General features: G+C 39.9%; 1 protein-coding gene across 6 annotated transcripts; it reads left to right on the plus strand.

Moving 5' to 3' along the window:
• The first annotated feature begins 5,140 nt into the window (after nucleotides 1-5,140).
• LOC137290541 (target of EGR1 protein 1-like) lies at nucleotides 5,141-16,366 on the plus strand. Of its 6 annotated transcripts, none has more exons than XM_067821567.1 (7): nucleotides 5,141-5,409; nucleotides 5,850-5,972; nucleotides 6,730-6,770; nucleotides 7,098-7,407; nucleotides 9,846-10,105; nucleotides 13,615-13,798; nucleotides 14,586-16,366. In XM_067821567.1, the coding sequence occupies exons 2-7, from the start codon at nucleotides 5,850-5,852 to the stop codon at nucleotides 15,213-15,215; spliced, it is 1,548 nt and encodes a 515-aa protein (XP_067677668.1). In that variant the 5' UTR covers nucleotides 5,141-5,409; the 3' UTR covers nucleotides 15,216-16,366. The 6 variants fall into 6 exon arrangements, with proteins under 6 accessions (XP_067677668.1, XP_067677671.1, XP_067677669.1 ...); XM_067821570.1 differs by having other exon boundaries at nucleotides 5,146-5,409; nucleotides 9,849-10,105; XM_067821568.1 differs by having other exon boundaries at nucleotides 5,146-5,257.
• Nucleotides 16,367-16,625: the final 259 nt, after the last annotated feature.

Consider the following 16,625-nt stretch of genomic DNA (forward strand, 5'->3'; position numbering starts at 1 on the left):
CACCGGGAAAACAATTTAGGAAACCGCAACTATCGCTTCCGACATGAAATGGAGGCCTGTTTACTCCGAACAAACCGGTTGCAGTCCATTGTTAGAGGAAATATATAAATTCCTTATATTTCAAAAGGGGTTGTAGGGAAAAGGGGTGGGTGGTATGAGAAACTAGATATAAGAATAGAATGTTTGTTATCGCGACACTTATTGAAATCCAGTTTAACGTTTTTTGCTATATAACTGTCAGTTTATTACAAAAGCATTATGACAAGACCATTGCTTGGTTATAGACAATAGGGCTGCTCCGTTAACTGCGGTAACCCACTTGCAGCTCGATCGCCAATCAAGAGTTACCGTCCTTTATTAAATAATCCTATTATTTCTAGTCTATTTCGCTTGAGTAGAATGTTAGCAGTGGTGTTAGACGGGCATGTTCACGTTGTGTATTTGTAAAGAGAGAAGTGGTGCGTGACTGTCACGCACAATTAATGTAACCCTAGCATGGATCCACGTTGTATATGTGAGGGGGTTTAGTTTAGCGTTCCCATAAACGGTATTCCAGTTAACCAGACATCGGTAAACCTCGAGCGCGTGTTGGATACTATCAAACCAAGAAGGATATCCGGGATTCGAACCCACGATCATCGCTTTGTGGCATGCCACGTGGTCCTAGATGCCCCTTCGTTATGCAAGTAGTGAGAGTTTACTTTTTACACCGCACTCAGCAATATTCCAGCCATATGGCTGCGGTCTGTAAATTATTGAGTCTGGACCAGACAATCATGTGATGATCAACCGCATGAGCATCAATCTGTGTAACTGGGTACCGATGACATGTGTCAACCAAGTCAGCGAGCTGACCACCCTATCCCGTTAGTCGCCTCTTCGCCTCTTCGAGCATAGTCGTCTTTCTTATGGCAAGCATGGGTTGCCAAAGACATATTCTAGCCCGGATCTTCACGGGTTCGTTATACAGGTAGAAGCAGTTCCACCGAGGGAATGAGTTGGCAGATGATGCTTGGAACTTTATGTTTCTGTTTCAGCGTGTTTAATGTGGGAACACTTCCCGAAGTAACGTCACTTAGACCACTCAGATGTTTACCGCTTTGGTGAAACCCACCAGTAATGAGCCTGACAAATCTGGAAGCATTATCCGGACGAACTGAGATTCGAACCCACGCTCATAGTTTTTTTCATTTGCCACATACCGTTACCCCCCATTACCCCCAATCGATGTCGGCGAGAGGAGACTCTCCCACAAAGAAGTAACGGATGATCGATGGCTTCCATGTGGGAATAACCGTCTTCGTGGCGTAGTGGTTAAAGTGTCCCCCGTTAGAGCGGAAGGTTGGAGTTTCCATCTCCTGGCGAGTCAGAGCGAAAGACGCTGAAATATGGTACTTGTTGGTCCCCGCCTGGGGTTCATGGGTACAATAATTAAGGACCAGTCGGCTCGACTATAACGTGTCTGAGTGGGGTATTCATGCTTAACTGGGGGAGTGGGGGCCTAGTGGTTAAAACGTTCGCTCATCACGCCGAAAACCCAGGTTCGATTTCCTACATGGGTACAATGTGTGAAGCCCATGCCTGGTGTCCCCTTCGTAATATCGCCAGAATATTGCTAAAGGCGGCGTAAAAACAAACTCACTCACTCGCTTAACTGAAGTTTGGTTTCTCAGTAAGCTTGCTGTATAAAACAGCAGTCTGGGCTAGTACAAGCGACCACACATTCATACGCAGGCACGTCGTCATATGACTGAAATATTATAAGACTTAAGTACGACTCCAAACCCATTTCACCTCACATCGCCTTGCTTCACCTCACCTCACCTCACCTCACCAGGTAGGTTTCAGTGTGCAACACTGCACAGCATCAATGATTAACGGATTCACAAAGCATGCAGTCTATAATAATCATAAACAATAATAAATAATAAAGACAGTACAGCGCGTCAGTCACATCAACGCATTACTCACATGCAGTAGCTGACTGTGGTAAACACTCTCTAAAGTGGCAGGTCTACATTTTGTTTAAAAACCTATCGAACATTTGATATGGCTCTTTATTGTTATATGTTTGCCATCAGCTTGTGCCTTGTCTGGTTGCCATGGTAACTGGACCTAACCAACGTGTACTCTTCTCCTGTAACCAAATATATTATTGTCCCATTAGAGGAATTGTTATTCTCCGGCGGTGGGGTAGCCTAGTGGTTAAAGCGTCCGCTCATGACGCCAAAGACCCGGGTTCGATTCCACACATGGGTACAGTATGTGAAGCCCATTTTCTGGTGTCCCCCGCCGTGATATTGCTGGAATATTGTTAAAAGCTAAACTGACTAAACTCACTCACTTACTCACTCAGTTGTTATTCTCCATATTTGAATCTCAGACGTGAGAAAGCAATATGCAAATCTAACATGTCTAACTACAGTAATTCTTTGGTACGTTCTTCATCAGGTCCTACAACTTGTCACGACAGATTAATTGTATTTATAATGGGAGACCGCTAACATTTTCAAAATAGCATAGGTTCAGAGATTCCCTTACTGCTACTGAGCTAGTGAGCTACTGTCCCAGCGGAAGGGAAAGTTTGCATTCTCGCTGAAACGGATGATTACTGTTTCGGTCGTTTATCTAGCCTTGTACCCGTCCTCGTATGTTTCATAAATGTGATACCCATTCGCGACCTGTGTCATTCTGGCCTCCCCACCCCAACACGCCCACCCCTCCGCCCTTCGCTTGGTAGAACACTGGGCAACCTCGCGTTAATCCATGATATGCATTGCCGCCATTGCAAAAAAGTAGCAGAGCGTTTAATGAATGACACAAATGAGTCATAAAGATACTATGATGTTCATCAGCGACAATAAGGTATTATTGTGATTATTTTATAATGTCTGTGTTCCATATCCAGTGGTAGCACACACAATGCGAAAGTTTCTTAAGAGTTACCTCCCATGGCCAGAGCACCTAGCACGACAACTACCCACCGTACCATTACCAGCGACTTAGAGCGCGAACATGTTGGCACACGATTTACAAACTGAAAGAGTTCTACATTTCTAAAAAATGACAGTTGCATGTAAGCACTGATAACATTCGACGTTCTTTTAATAAGGAGTTTTATAGGAATGACGTTCAGGGAACATTTATCCCGCGATGCATTGTGTCACTTTAAGTCATTTGTTTCAGGTCCCTGTGTATTAGAGGCACGGGTGGCGCGGTCGTCTAAGGTTTCTCGAGTTGCTTCCCTTAGACTAGCTAGACTCTTATGACTTGTGTAGATTTACACACACAAGCACACAAACGCACGCATTTTTTTAAAAAAAACGGAGTATCATGGCTGGACAGTAATTGAATGATTTTGTATTTAGACGGAAATTAATGGTAATATAGCGGGATGTATGATTACACGATGCCATTTTAGAAAGTGGTCAAATGCAACATATGTCATATTTGGGATTTCACTTTCTTAGTAAAGTACAAATTCTAGTACTTTTTTCGGTTGAGTCCCATCCGGGATTCGAACCCGCACCCTCAGAGTCAGGCACCAAATCGCCACTGTGGAAGTCGCGGTGGCTGAGCGGGCTAGGCGGCTGACTTTGTGTGCTGGCGATTAGGTGCCTGACTCTGAGGGTGCGGGTTCGAATCCCGGATGGGACTCAACCGAAAAAAGTACTAGAATTTGTACTTTACTAAGAAAGTGAAATCCCAAATATGACATATGTAGCGGGATGTAATTTGTAACTGCGAGCAGACCAGTCTTGCATCCATATACATTGTATCTTTGAAAACCCTCGTTCTCAGGTTATATATGCTAATAAATTGCTTCACAACAAACATGCGAAAAGCCATGCGAAAATAGATTCGTCGCATAATGTCCAATTTTCATAGCCTTGACAATCAGTAATATATAATAACAACAGGATAAAATGGGTTTATTTCCATAATGGCTTATCCTTCACCTTTGTGTGTAAAAATGTCATCATATTCCTGCATATCTGTAAACCATTAAATATGACTGGGTTTCTTGAATATTATACGCTCTTCATTGCATTGTATTGCGTTAGTGAATATTTCTTGTGTTTGTCTACAGTGTTTGCTTGCATATCTTCTCTCTAGATGCGAATTTAATGATAACGCTTTATTGTATCCGGTTTCACTTGCATGTTTACTGTATACCGTGGTCAGACAGGTAATGTATACATTGAGCAGGTTTGGGAAATATATCTGACCTGTAGTGACCTGACCGGTCTCCAGAAAGGAAATATCTACATCGAGCCTTTACAGGATATGATCACTTAAGCGCTTATAACTTAAACAAATTCATTTCGTAATCCGGTATGTCATTTGTTGTCTAATTCGTGACTGTTCATTTCTAAGAAGGATTTATGAATAATTCAAAGAGCTTCATTTCATGTTCTGTGGATCATTTTAATGGAATACCTTTACTCAAAAAGTTACCAAGCTATTGAAGTTGAAATACATGTTTTGTGTGTGTGTAGCTTTTATGCTGAAATAAAGGTGTGTGCTAATTTTATCCTGCACGTGGGTTCTACCGGAAGGTACCTTGAAGATTGGGGTTAGAATTGGCCTTGCGTAACCCATGATGATTGCTGAGTGCGGCGTAAAATTTAAGTCACTCACGCTATGAATAGTAAGGGGTCAATTACTTGAAGGTATCCTTATTGTTGCACTTGGTGCACGTACAATATGTTACGTTTGGTACACGTACAATATATTTACGGTTCTCCATGCACTGATCATTGCATAAGAAATCACATAAAGGATATGTTTTTCATTTGGGGAATCTTGTCAGAGGACATTTTCCTGGTAGCATATTCCCAAGCCGTTTTATATTGTAAACGCTGCCTTAAGTATGAGACCATCACAGCAAAATTCACATTCGCTGGCTTATGAAAGCATCATTCAACTGCCCAATGCACATGTTCTTTGATTTAGAAGTATTGTGGGTGTACTTCTGTATTTTGTGTTTCGACATGGACTCTGATGTCGTTGTTAAACAGCGATCATTTGCAACGTTAGAATCTATGTCGAAACGTCGCCTTTCACGGAATAAGGAAGTTGTATATTTATAAAATTATCAGTCGGGCTAATGTTAAAGTATTTTTAGTGGTTCGTAAGCAAAACAAGTTGTGAGTTACTCCCCTTAGATGCAGACACGTGCGGGAAACGACTGCCCATGAAATCTTAATATTTACACATATGACACGAATTAAAAGCACTCCGTGTGTTGAGAAAGGCAAATTACGAATGCAAACACTGTGTCACCATGGTGATATATCTGATATAATCAGCCTCTGTCTTTAGTCGTACTACATCTTCGACATCGCCTACGACGATCTGTTCTCGTTGAGTCGTACGAAATCCGTCACTCAATTTCGTCCACTACCGGTGAAATCTTTATTTTACAGCAAACAAGAGACTATCGTGAATGCTTCCTGGCGTTATTTACATTTACTTCACTGATATCGTTTGTGTTTTAAAGTACTGAACAACCAGTAATTGTGATGGTTCGTCCCATGTACATACTAAATGATACTTGATAAATGTATCACTAGTTCAGCTAACTAAACGTCGTGTTCCTCTAACACGGTGTATGCCATGGCAGGAACACGGCATTTAGCTAGCTGAACTACTCAGAATAGTAAATATGATTTTAATTACCTTACGTGATCACAATGGGTGTGAATTCATCAGGTCGACAGATCCCTTGCCTAACTGAAAGGTTTAAGGGGTTGCCAGAATCCATCAGAACAAAATTCAAGTACCATAGGACAAGGAGATTGTTGAGAAATATGCTGCTTTCCTAAACCAAATACTTTACATTCCAGATGACATCCAATAGCATATTCAGTCGTGTTCCAGTCATCGATGTACACCAGGAAAACCTCCAGGAAGTATGGCCATCGATAGTCCTCGCCATCAAGTCCGCAACATTTGTTGGGATGGATTTGGTATGTTTTATGATCTAGTTAAAACATGATATAGACGGTACACATATTCATCAGCATGACACATTACATGTTGCGACCATAAACAGCTATCCTGAAATTATATTTACAAATATCCATAAGCTACAGGTCTTTGAATTATCCAAGTGTGTTTGTGTTTTATTTCATCATATCAGTGGAGGGAGTATTATAAACCATACTAAGTTAATAACCGAAGCAAATTGGTTCTGTGTGTCATATGTGATATTGTATCAAAACAAAGATTATCAAAGCTTACCAAGTTTTTATTACTCTGTATCCTGTGTTATATTTTGTTGTAATTTTGATGAATTAAAAAATATATAGACATGTATACCACTGAAAAAAAGTAGGGGATATTCCATTACGCGAGCATACCACTAGCCAATACCAATGCATATGAGAAAAAGTAAAATATTTCCATACAGATGAAACCTTTCCAAAGAAATGGAATAAATTGTCACATTTTCCCATAATTTCTCTCAATCATGTGTTTCCTTCTTGTCTTTATCATTTGCATTTTATCAGTCTTGTCAATCCAGTATCCCTTACTTTTTCTTTATAGTATATTTAAGATAGTATTGTATGTAAGAGATAGTGAGAGACATTTAAAACCTATTGTGATAGATTGTTATGATGTAAGATATGATCTTTCCTAAGTCATTTTCTGATGGATTAGTCATGCACCTTGATTATATATCTCCATGATTAATTCACTTATTCAGTTTCACTTTACTTCCAGGAACTGAGTGGGCTAGGAAACAGAAAAGATTTGAATTGCAGGTAACCATGGTAACCATCTTGTGATTAGGCCACACCTGCTATGTAGTTTCTTTTTCTTTGATGTAATGTGTCCACATGTAACTGCTAGCTTGTTCAACTTGCTGCACAGGAGTTTGTTATTGTCCAAAGCATTGTCATTATCTTGATGGAAATAGCAAAGCCATGGAAATGCAGTCCTTCCAGAATGCACACCATAAATTTGAGCTTTACCATGCTTAGTGACTGGTCATACTATTACTTCAGAGATAGGCCTACAACCATGACCATATGGTATGGTTCACCTTTTGCTTGAAACAAACAAAACTGTCAGATTGTTCTTCTGCCCAGGGCAATGGATGATCGGTACCGAGCAATGGCAGATGTAGCCAGGACAAGATCTGTTCTCTCATTAGGTCTGTCTTGCTTCAAGTGCACAAATATCAAGACAACAGAGGTCAAGGTCAAGGACAGAGAACCCACTTCGCCGTCTAAAGCCAAGAATGACTGGAAATACTTAGTGCAGACATTCAATATCCTCGTCCTGTGTGAGGAAGACTTCATAGTGGAGCCTATAACCCTTAAGTTCCTGGTTGATCATGGATTTGACTTCAACAAACAGTATGCAAAAGGAATTTCATATTACAGGGGAAACGATAAGGTAATCTGTGTTTCATTATGACTTTGTAGTAATTTGTATTTTGTAATTTGTGCTAATTTATGTCGGAGCAAAGCTTTGTTCAACTCCATGTTATCTCATTCTGTGTCATAGTGCTGCAACAATGCTTCAAACCATTGATTGCAATTGTTGAGTCTCCAGTAGCAATTAATCGATGGTACTAGAAACAAAAAACTCTTTGGATGCATTGATTGTATCATCCTTGATATCTCCAGGGTATGAGTTTCGATAAGTCTCCTCTATATCCTGGATGCACCTACGTCTCGGCCCAATAATTTCATTGCCTCCCTTTGCTGGCTCTACATTCTCACAGTAGCCTATCAGCTAAGCTACTCTTGCAACTAAGCTTGCCAGTGTCAACAAAGATAGCAGTCACAGCTGTGAAGGTTTGTTCACATTGCAACTCATATTTGGGGAAATCATACAGACAAATTGACGGGTCCAAAACTTTGAAAAATTACATGCAAGAACTCCTCCTCCCTCTTTCAGAGAGCCTCTACCTGGTTTGTGTTGCCAAGTTTAATCAGTTAATTAATTTAACAAGCTAAAGTGAGGTGTGATTGGTTCGCTTAACTTCCCAGCGTAGACACCTGATTGGATACAAAGCCAGAGGTAATAAGTTCATCAGTCTCAGCTGTAGATGCATCCAGGGTATAGTGGAAACTTATCGGAACATATGCCCCGGAGATATCAAGGATGTTCTGGTATGTGTGACTATCGACAGTTTAGTAATTGACTTCACTTGATAAATGTGCGGTGCAATCTACAGGAAATAACTAGATTCGTTCACATCGATTTAGAGTTATCTGCCCCTGTTGTCTTAAACAAGCATATCGGCAAACACAGCATGTGACACAGAGTTTGAAATTGTGAATAACAATCTGTTCCTGTTTTATGTGTTTCCTTGATCTGGGTGGCAAGTTTCCTGTAGTTAGAAGAGACTGAAACTTCTTCAGCTTGTTTTTATTCCATACAAACTATACATTCACTTGAGAAATGACTTCATATGAGACACTTTAAGAAGAAAATACTACTGCAATAGTTGGTCGCAGTATCACTATCACAGTAGTACGTTGCAACAGATTTTCTCCATCAAAATACTTGTTTCCCTGTCAATAGTCAGTGTTAAGTCACCCCTACTTTGTCATACCAGAAGCGGATAAAAGATGGTACTTGTTTTTACCCATGGCTTTTGGAATTAGGGAATGAAACATGGACTCCACTGCTCGATTCGTGTCTGAGTGGTGTATGAGTCGTTTCCTCATGAAATGGCAAAATGAAATGAGATGGAAAGTTTTTTCTTCATTCTTTGAATATCATCATGTGCTATTGCCCTTTCTAAACATAACAGAACTCAGCCTTAATTGCATTGGGTTTTTTTAAAAATATGTTGTTTTCTCAAATCACCAAATTTACATTTCCTTCCCGTAACGACACTTAGATGATGTAACATGTTATACAAATGAGTGATATATCAGTGTTAGACAGCAGCATGGTGTCCCTTTGGGACAGAACTGTTTGGCATTGCTCGACGTTCTTGTTATGTTGGACAAGCCAATTTGTAATTGTATATCACATTGTACTGAGGTTGACTATCCCAATGTTAATTATGTTGCTTACTTGAAACAATAACAAGAAAATCCGCCGGTAGATTGGAAAAATTATCATTACAAATGATTTTACATGTGCCATTGAATCAGAGTACACTAGCAATATTAAAAGTATTTCTACCATTGTATCCTGTGTATGGTTAGCATTAGTTCCAACGAGTTCAAACAGCTGCACACACACATACATGTCACCACATATGCATGTTGTTGATAAGTGCAACAGTTTTGGAACTTACTGTTAAAACCGATAGGAAGCTGTGTTTCTGAGGACATCTTCTTGGGCTTTTCTCACAAGCTGTGGATGAAACTGAAATGCCATTTAAAGTCGCTCACTCACTGTCCCAGACAGGATAGCTCTCAAATGTGTCAACCACTGCTATAGTTGAAAGTTATGTAGTATGGAGGAGCATTCAATGAACTGAGCTGATGCTGTATGAAGTAATTGTGGCAATAAGATGAACAAAGATAGTTTTCTTCCTTTACATGAAAGAAATATGGACAAAAAGACAAAATGTAAATGTTTGCATAGACAACATCATGTTTGTAGTGTAATGATTGTCATGCTGAATCACTAGTAGATGTTTCCTGGTACCTAATGAAGAAATAAGACCATCTTGGTGTATGTTATTGATACATTTGAGGTTACACCAAAATATTTCATGTTCCATTTGAAAGAGGCCTGTGTTTGAGTGAGCTGACTTTGCAGCTGAAATACCCTCCTTCATCTTGCATTCAGGAGTGACCTCCCTTGTGTCGTTGTGTCACGTTTTTGTATTGGATTCCATTGAATGTAACTTTGTTTTGTTTCAGCAGACAGACCAGGACTTGAAGTCTCTCCGAAAGCTCATGAACGTCCTGGTACTGAACAAGGTTCCGGTTGTGTTCCACAATGCTCTGGTAGACCTGGTGTTCTTGTACCACAGTTTTTATGCCTCACTGCCTTCATCAATGGGAACATTTGTCACAGACCTGATGGAAGTGTTTGAGGGAGGAGTGTTTGATACCAAGTATATCACTGAGTACATGGAGAGACTGCCAGCATCATACCTAGAGTACGCGTTCAGACGATGGTAAGAGTCTGTCACTTTCCCTCTTGACACTACTTTTGGATTAATTTTTCATGCTCCCACATGGTTTCCAGGTCAGATTTAGTCCCTAGCAACCTCGGTTTGTTGTAAGAGGTGACTCACTGGATCGCAGGTGCCCTGAGGACATGGATAGATGCTTATAATATGTTGCACTGGAATGTCTGGGTTTCATCATCTTTAGGCACATCTTGCAGGGAACAGGATATTATCACAGCGTAATAATATGTTTGCTGGTGGCAGGTGTATTAATACTGTGAGACTTACTTAAGAATAATGCCAACCTGTCATTTGAACCCGGTGAACCTGAATTGTGGTGCAGTCCATTTTACCATGAAGGGCTGAGAGTATGTTTAGTAATAAACTGTTGGAAGCGTGTCAGTCTACTTTCACTCTACTGGAACTGGTTCTGTTTCCTATTTTGCAGTTGACAATTTCCATACACAACCCAATACAACACTCAAATTTTATTTTGTGTTTAACGATGATAAAAAAAATTCTTTTCTAGCTTAGGTTCTGTGTGTGTGAATATTTTATGGATAATACATTTGTGCAGTCCTCCAGGGGAATGAAATAATGTTATGTAAATTCAAAACAGGGAACTAATAAATAAAACAAACAAACAAAACTTAGCAATTTGATTGCTCAGTGGTAGTTTATCTGCTATTTGCTACATAATTGTCTCTTGAATCTGCTACTTGTCATCAATATCACTGATATCACTGTCATCAGTATCAACGCCAAGTTCGATGACAAGTTTTTTCCGATTTCATCCTCTAGGGCAGTTTCTCGATACCAGTAACGATCCTCAATTTCCATCACATGTCTGCAACATTCTTTCTGGCCAATAGATGACAGTTGTTTTCGAAAAACCCCTGTACAGAAGCCATTGCGAAATCTAAATTCTGGGACCCAATCCAATTATTTAAGTTTGCCCAAATTAATTCTATGGCATTGAAATCGGTGTGATAAAGAAGTAATCAGAGAATAGTATGCCCAAGGGTTTTCAGAATTTCATCAACATGATATACAGGGTCACGCAGACATGACTTCACAAGTGTAAGCAATTCGGCTTTCAACATTCAGTATGAAAAAGGCATTTCATATCTTAGTAGCCATGATTTGATTTCATCTTTCAAATGTGCAGTTGTTGGAGCCTTGTCTATTTGTTTGCTATGGTAAGGGGCATTGTCCATGTATATAACTACTGAAATTTGGAGCAGATAAGAAATAAGTTTTTCTTGCAACCACTTAGAGAAATTGTTGAATTTCAATTTGTAATGGTAATCCCATTTCGTTTGTTTGGCATTAAATATCAAAGAAGCATTAGGAATGAACCCATCACATGTACCAGCATGGAGTATATATCTTATACTGCTCCCACCAACATTTTGATAGCATATGATGGGTATGTACCCGTGTTTCGTCAATGTACCCGTGTTTCATCAATGTACCCGTGTTTCGTCAATGTACCCGTGTTTCGTCAATGTACACGTGTTTCGTCAATGTACACGATTGGATGGTTTTATGGAAGTGGTGAATCATTCTGAGATACCTGAAACACCATGCAACAATGTCTTTTTGCTTCATTAGGACCTGTCTGTCTGAACTAGTTTTCTCCCAGTTGAAAACAATTTTTCTTAAACATTTATGCATTTTACTTTACTCCTTGTATACCCCAAATCATGAGTAGCCATTTTCATTATACCTGTTAGTGCTGGCATTGTCTTCATTACTTTTTTAGCACACATATCAAAATCATCAAATTCCATTTTTCCTTCGGTATGAGTATGCACTTCCCCGTGCTTTTGAACTTACTGGAACCCATCGCGGGAATGCATTTACCTTCATCATTTATTTTGCACAAGGTGCACATGTATTGAATGACATAGTAGTCAATCTCACGTGTTTGTGAATGAATGGCTTGGCCCCTTTACCAAATTTGGAGTGCATCATGATAAATTTCAAATACCTGCTGAAATTACTACACAGTCCAGTTTACAAGAGTAGTATACAAATGCTCGAGCAGAAACATGGCGCTTCCGAATCATTGCAGAGAAAGTGATTACTGCAAGGATCACAAAGATCACAAGTGCGCAGTTTTCAAACCTGTTCCCCCTTTGACTGAGTAGGTAGTGGATCAGTTCACGGCATGCTCCCTTTCTCCTTTAATGTCTTTCGCACACCTCATTCTAATGTTGCTCGGACAGTAGCTGTGGCAGTGGGAAGTGTAATAATGTGCCTGCTTCTGGGGAATGTAATAACATGTGGGCCTGTGGGAGGTTAAGTAGCATGAATGTGTGTACTAGTGGGAAGTGTAATAATGTGCCTGCTTCTGGGAAATGTAATAACGTGGGCCTGTTGGAGGTTAAGTAACATGAATGAGTGTACTAGTGGGAAGTGTAATAATGTGCCTGCTTCTGGGGAATGTAATAACGTGGGCCTGTTGGAGGTTAAGTAGCATGAATGTGTGTACTAGTGGGAAGTGTAATAATGTGCCTGCTTCTGGGAAATGTAATAACATGTGGGCCTGTTGGAGGTTAAGTAACATGAATGAATGTACTAGTGGGAAGTGTAATAATGTGCCTGCTTCTGGGAAATGTAATAACATGTGGGCCTGTTGGAGGTTAAGTAACATGAATGAGTGTACTAGTGGGAAGTGTAATAATGTGCCTGCTTCTGGGGAATGTAATAACGTGGGCCTGTTGGAGGTTAAGTAGCATGAATGTGTGTACTAGTGGGAAGTGTAATAATGTGCCTGCTTCTGGGAAATGTAATAACGTGGGCCTGTTGGAGGTTAAGTAACATGAATGAGTGTACTAGTGGGAAGTGTAATAATGTGCCTGCTTCTGGGGAATGTAATAACGTGGGCCTGTTGGAGGTTAAGTAGCATGAATGTGTGTACTAGTGGGAAGTGTAATAATGTGCCTGCTTCTGGGAAATGTAATAACATGTGGGCCTGTGGGAGGTTAAGTAACATGAATGAATGTACTAGTGGGAAGTGTAATAATGTGCCTGCTTCTGGGAAATGTAATAACATGTGGGCCTGTTGGAGGTTAAGTAGCATGAATGAGTGTACTAGTGGGAAGTGTAATAATGTGCCTGCTTCTGGGGAATGTAATAACGTGGGCCTGTTGGAGGTTAAGTAACATGAATGAATGTACTAGTGGGAAGTGTAATAATGTGCCTGCTTCTGGGAAATGTAAAAGCTTGTGGGCCTGTGGGAGGTGTAAAGGTAATAACATGGATGCCTGTGGGAGGTGTAATGACATGTATGCCTGATGGAGGTGTTGTAACATGTATGTCTATGGGAGGTGTAATAAATTGGATCATGGATGCCTGCGGGATGTGTAATAACATGGATGCCTGTGGGAGATGTAATAACACTGATGCCTGTGGTAGGTGTAATAAGAGAGATTTATGCCTTTGCTAGATATAATATCATGTATGCCTCTGCTAGATATAATAACATGTATGCCTGTGGGATGTTTCAGCCAGAGAAAGAACAGCTTTTCGCAGCCTCATGAGAGGGATGTTGTGAGCCTTGAGTTCCTTGACTACCCTTCAACCTACACATATGTTCGCTACAGCCACTGTGAACTGCCACACACGATGGTGGAGCGAGGAGACGATGTTGACAGCGACCATCTCCAAAAGATACTCTGTCATCAGTATGCAGTGAGTTTGTCATATTCTCAACCTTAGAAGTTTAAAACTAGGATCTCGTTTCAAGCTGCCATAATTGTCAAGGTAATGTATTTTAAATGCAGCACATATACAATATGAATATGCATTATGATACTTCAGCATGCTGGTATATTAATGTTCACAATTCTAAATCTGTCTCAGTATCCCTAGTAAACATCATTTGTGTGACATGTCATGTATTCAGATTGCAATTTATGAACCCAAACTGCAGAAATAGGGACAGGACGCTACGACCTGGCTCATTGAGACAAACAGTGACTCATGAGAACAAGGGTGCCATTGTACAAAGCGATCTTAACACTAAGGTGACTCCATACCTTAATGTAGACGTAAGGAGCTCTTAGTGCACCAAGGTCTCAGAAACAGTTTCTCATCAGGAAATGAAAATGGAAACATGCATGCAGATGAATTCCTCAGTTAGCTCACCTGATCAGTCTTGAGATTGTGTCATATTGTTGTTCTTGGTGCCTTCATTTATCTCACGGTGCCTGGAATCTCATGATATGTGATTCTTTGCCCCTTATGTTTTAGGTCACTTTTGATGTTAGAATAATGCTTGTGAACTTAATAATGATGGAAATAAGACTTTTGAAACAATCAAATAAACATGATAGTGATCAACAAATTGTGACAATTTCTTTCCCTTACATATTGTCTCTGTATTAAAGATAAGAAGTTTCAGTTGTGAAACATTTATAACTTGATGTCTGGTCTTTGTATTGATACATTGTATGAAGTCAAACCTGTCTGTTTGTAGTCCTTTGGCTGGTGCCAGCGAGGCTGTAGCTGTCCAAAGTCACATGACATAGATGACATCATTGACTTGGATGGAATAAAATCAGCAAGAAAGAGTCGAAAGAGAAAGCGCCGACGTCAAAACCAGGCAAACTCATCCAGCAATGGCGAAGAAATGACAGAGGAGACGGATGATAGTACCGAGGACTCAGGTTCAAGGGATGAAGGAAAGGAGGAGTTTCATCCAACTGTGACCAAAAAATTAAGAACTACCTCCCCTGAATCCAGTGAAACACAAGGCATGAATGCAAAGTCAAATCTAGATAAATCTGCTTCAAACATGTCATGTGATTCGGGTTTGGAAAAGGTGCCAAACATGAGTGACCTTGGTATTGCCAGAAAGGAAGGTCATCGTGCAGGGTACGACGCCTTTATGACAGGATACATCATGGCATACTATTTCACGAAGTTTGGAAAACTGCCTACTGAAACGAGGCGGAATGTGAAGCTGACAGACTTGAATGTGGAGGAGTTTAAGAATAAGGTATATTTGTGTGGAAAGGACATTCCATTGGTGATAACAAAAAGTTCCTTCACAAAACCTTCCAAGGACCATCGTGAAAAAATGGAGAAAATCAAAAGTAAAAGTTGATGGCATTGAAGTGTGAAAATAGACATCCCACTGACATTATTTACTTGGCATCGCTGCAACTGTGCCTTATGTCCAGAGCAAGGAAGAAAGCACTTTTGGAAGTCTCTCTAGACTACTCTAGAGACACATCATATTGTTCAGTGGAATTTGTGGCAGGTAACAGGTAAATCTGTATCACAACTTCCAGTGTGAGAACTGTGGAGGGGATGTAGGCCTATGTTACTTTGTATCATCTACAATGAAAGTTTTTAGTACAAAAGTGTAACCTTGTATGATATTGGTCGCTGAAAACATGGACGACATAAATCATTTGCTTGTGATATAAACTGGTAATTTGAATTTTGAATTTTCTGCACAATCTGCTACATGTGGGCTTTTGTAGTACCAAAAGATTTGTCCTGTTTGACAATATGCTAGATCATCTACCAGCTCAAAAAGGGCATTGGGGTAATCAAGTGGTTAAAGCATTGTCTCATCACACCAAAGTCACAGGCTCAAATCCCACATGGGTACAATATGTGTGAAGCTCATGTCTGGTGTTCCCCAGCAAAGTTAAAAGAGCATTTAGACACCTCTTACCATGCGTACAATGATTACATGTTAAGGGACCAATTACTCAGCCATGGAATCTGTTGTGGACTTCTTGAAGCCAAAGCAATAATGGAAGGAAAAAACAGTTTACATGAAATATGTCATCATGTATGAAAAGATAGTCCCTAAAATGTATTTTGTCACTTAAACCAGGGAAGTCTTTTTGTTTTAACCTAATCCACATGAGCGTGTTAGGTTGAAGACCAACAGAGGGATCATTTCTGCACAGTTTGAAGGTACATTAAAAGTTATTCACATGAGGTCTGTCATGGGTGACATTTGTAGAATTTCTCCAAGAAGAAGATGAAATTTGTCCAAACTGAATATGCTGAAATTAATTTTAGCGCATTTTAAAATGTTCACTGTTTATGACTTAGTGTAGCTTACTGTAAGTTACATTTTGTTATTGTTTTATTCTGTTTTGAAGTCAGTCTGTCACATCATGTTTTTAAACAGCTATCACTATGAATCTTATAATGACTGAATGAGGGATGTGAGAGTTGAATGATGTTTTAAAAATGTTAATGTGAATCATTGAATAAAAGTATCTCCAGCTTGAATCATGTCTGTTTTGATTGAGAACAATATTGTGACTCCAGCAGGATCAGATGTTTGGCTCTTGGAAAATACACTTAGAAACGAGAGTTGGTGTGGTGTTTGACCTTGATGACTGTGTTCGGGTTTGTGTAGGGGTGCAGATGTAATTTCTGAACAGTAAGGCAATGAGCGAATGAGTATGATTCGCCCCATTTTTTTATATTTCTGTCGGGATACCAGAAATGGACTGGGAATCGAACCCGGGTCTTCAGCGTGACAAGC

This window comes from Haliotis asinina, chromosome 7 (assembly GCF_037392515.1).
Source record: "Haliotis asinina isolate JCU_RB_2024 chromosome 7, JCU_Hal_asi_v2, whole genome shotgun sequence".
Taxonomy (NCBI): domain Eukaryota; kingdom Metazoa; phylum Mollusca; class Gastropoda; order Lepetellida; family Haliotidae; genus Haliotis; species Haliotis asinina.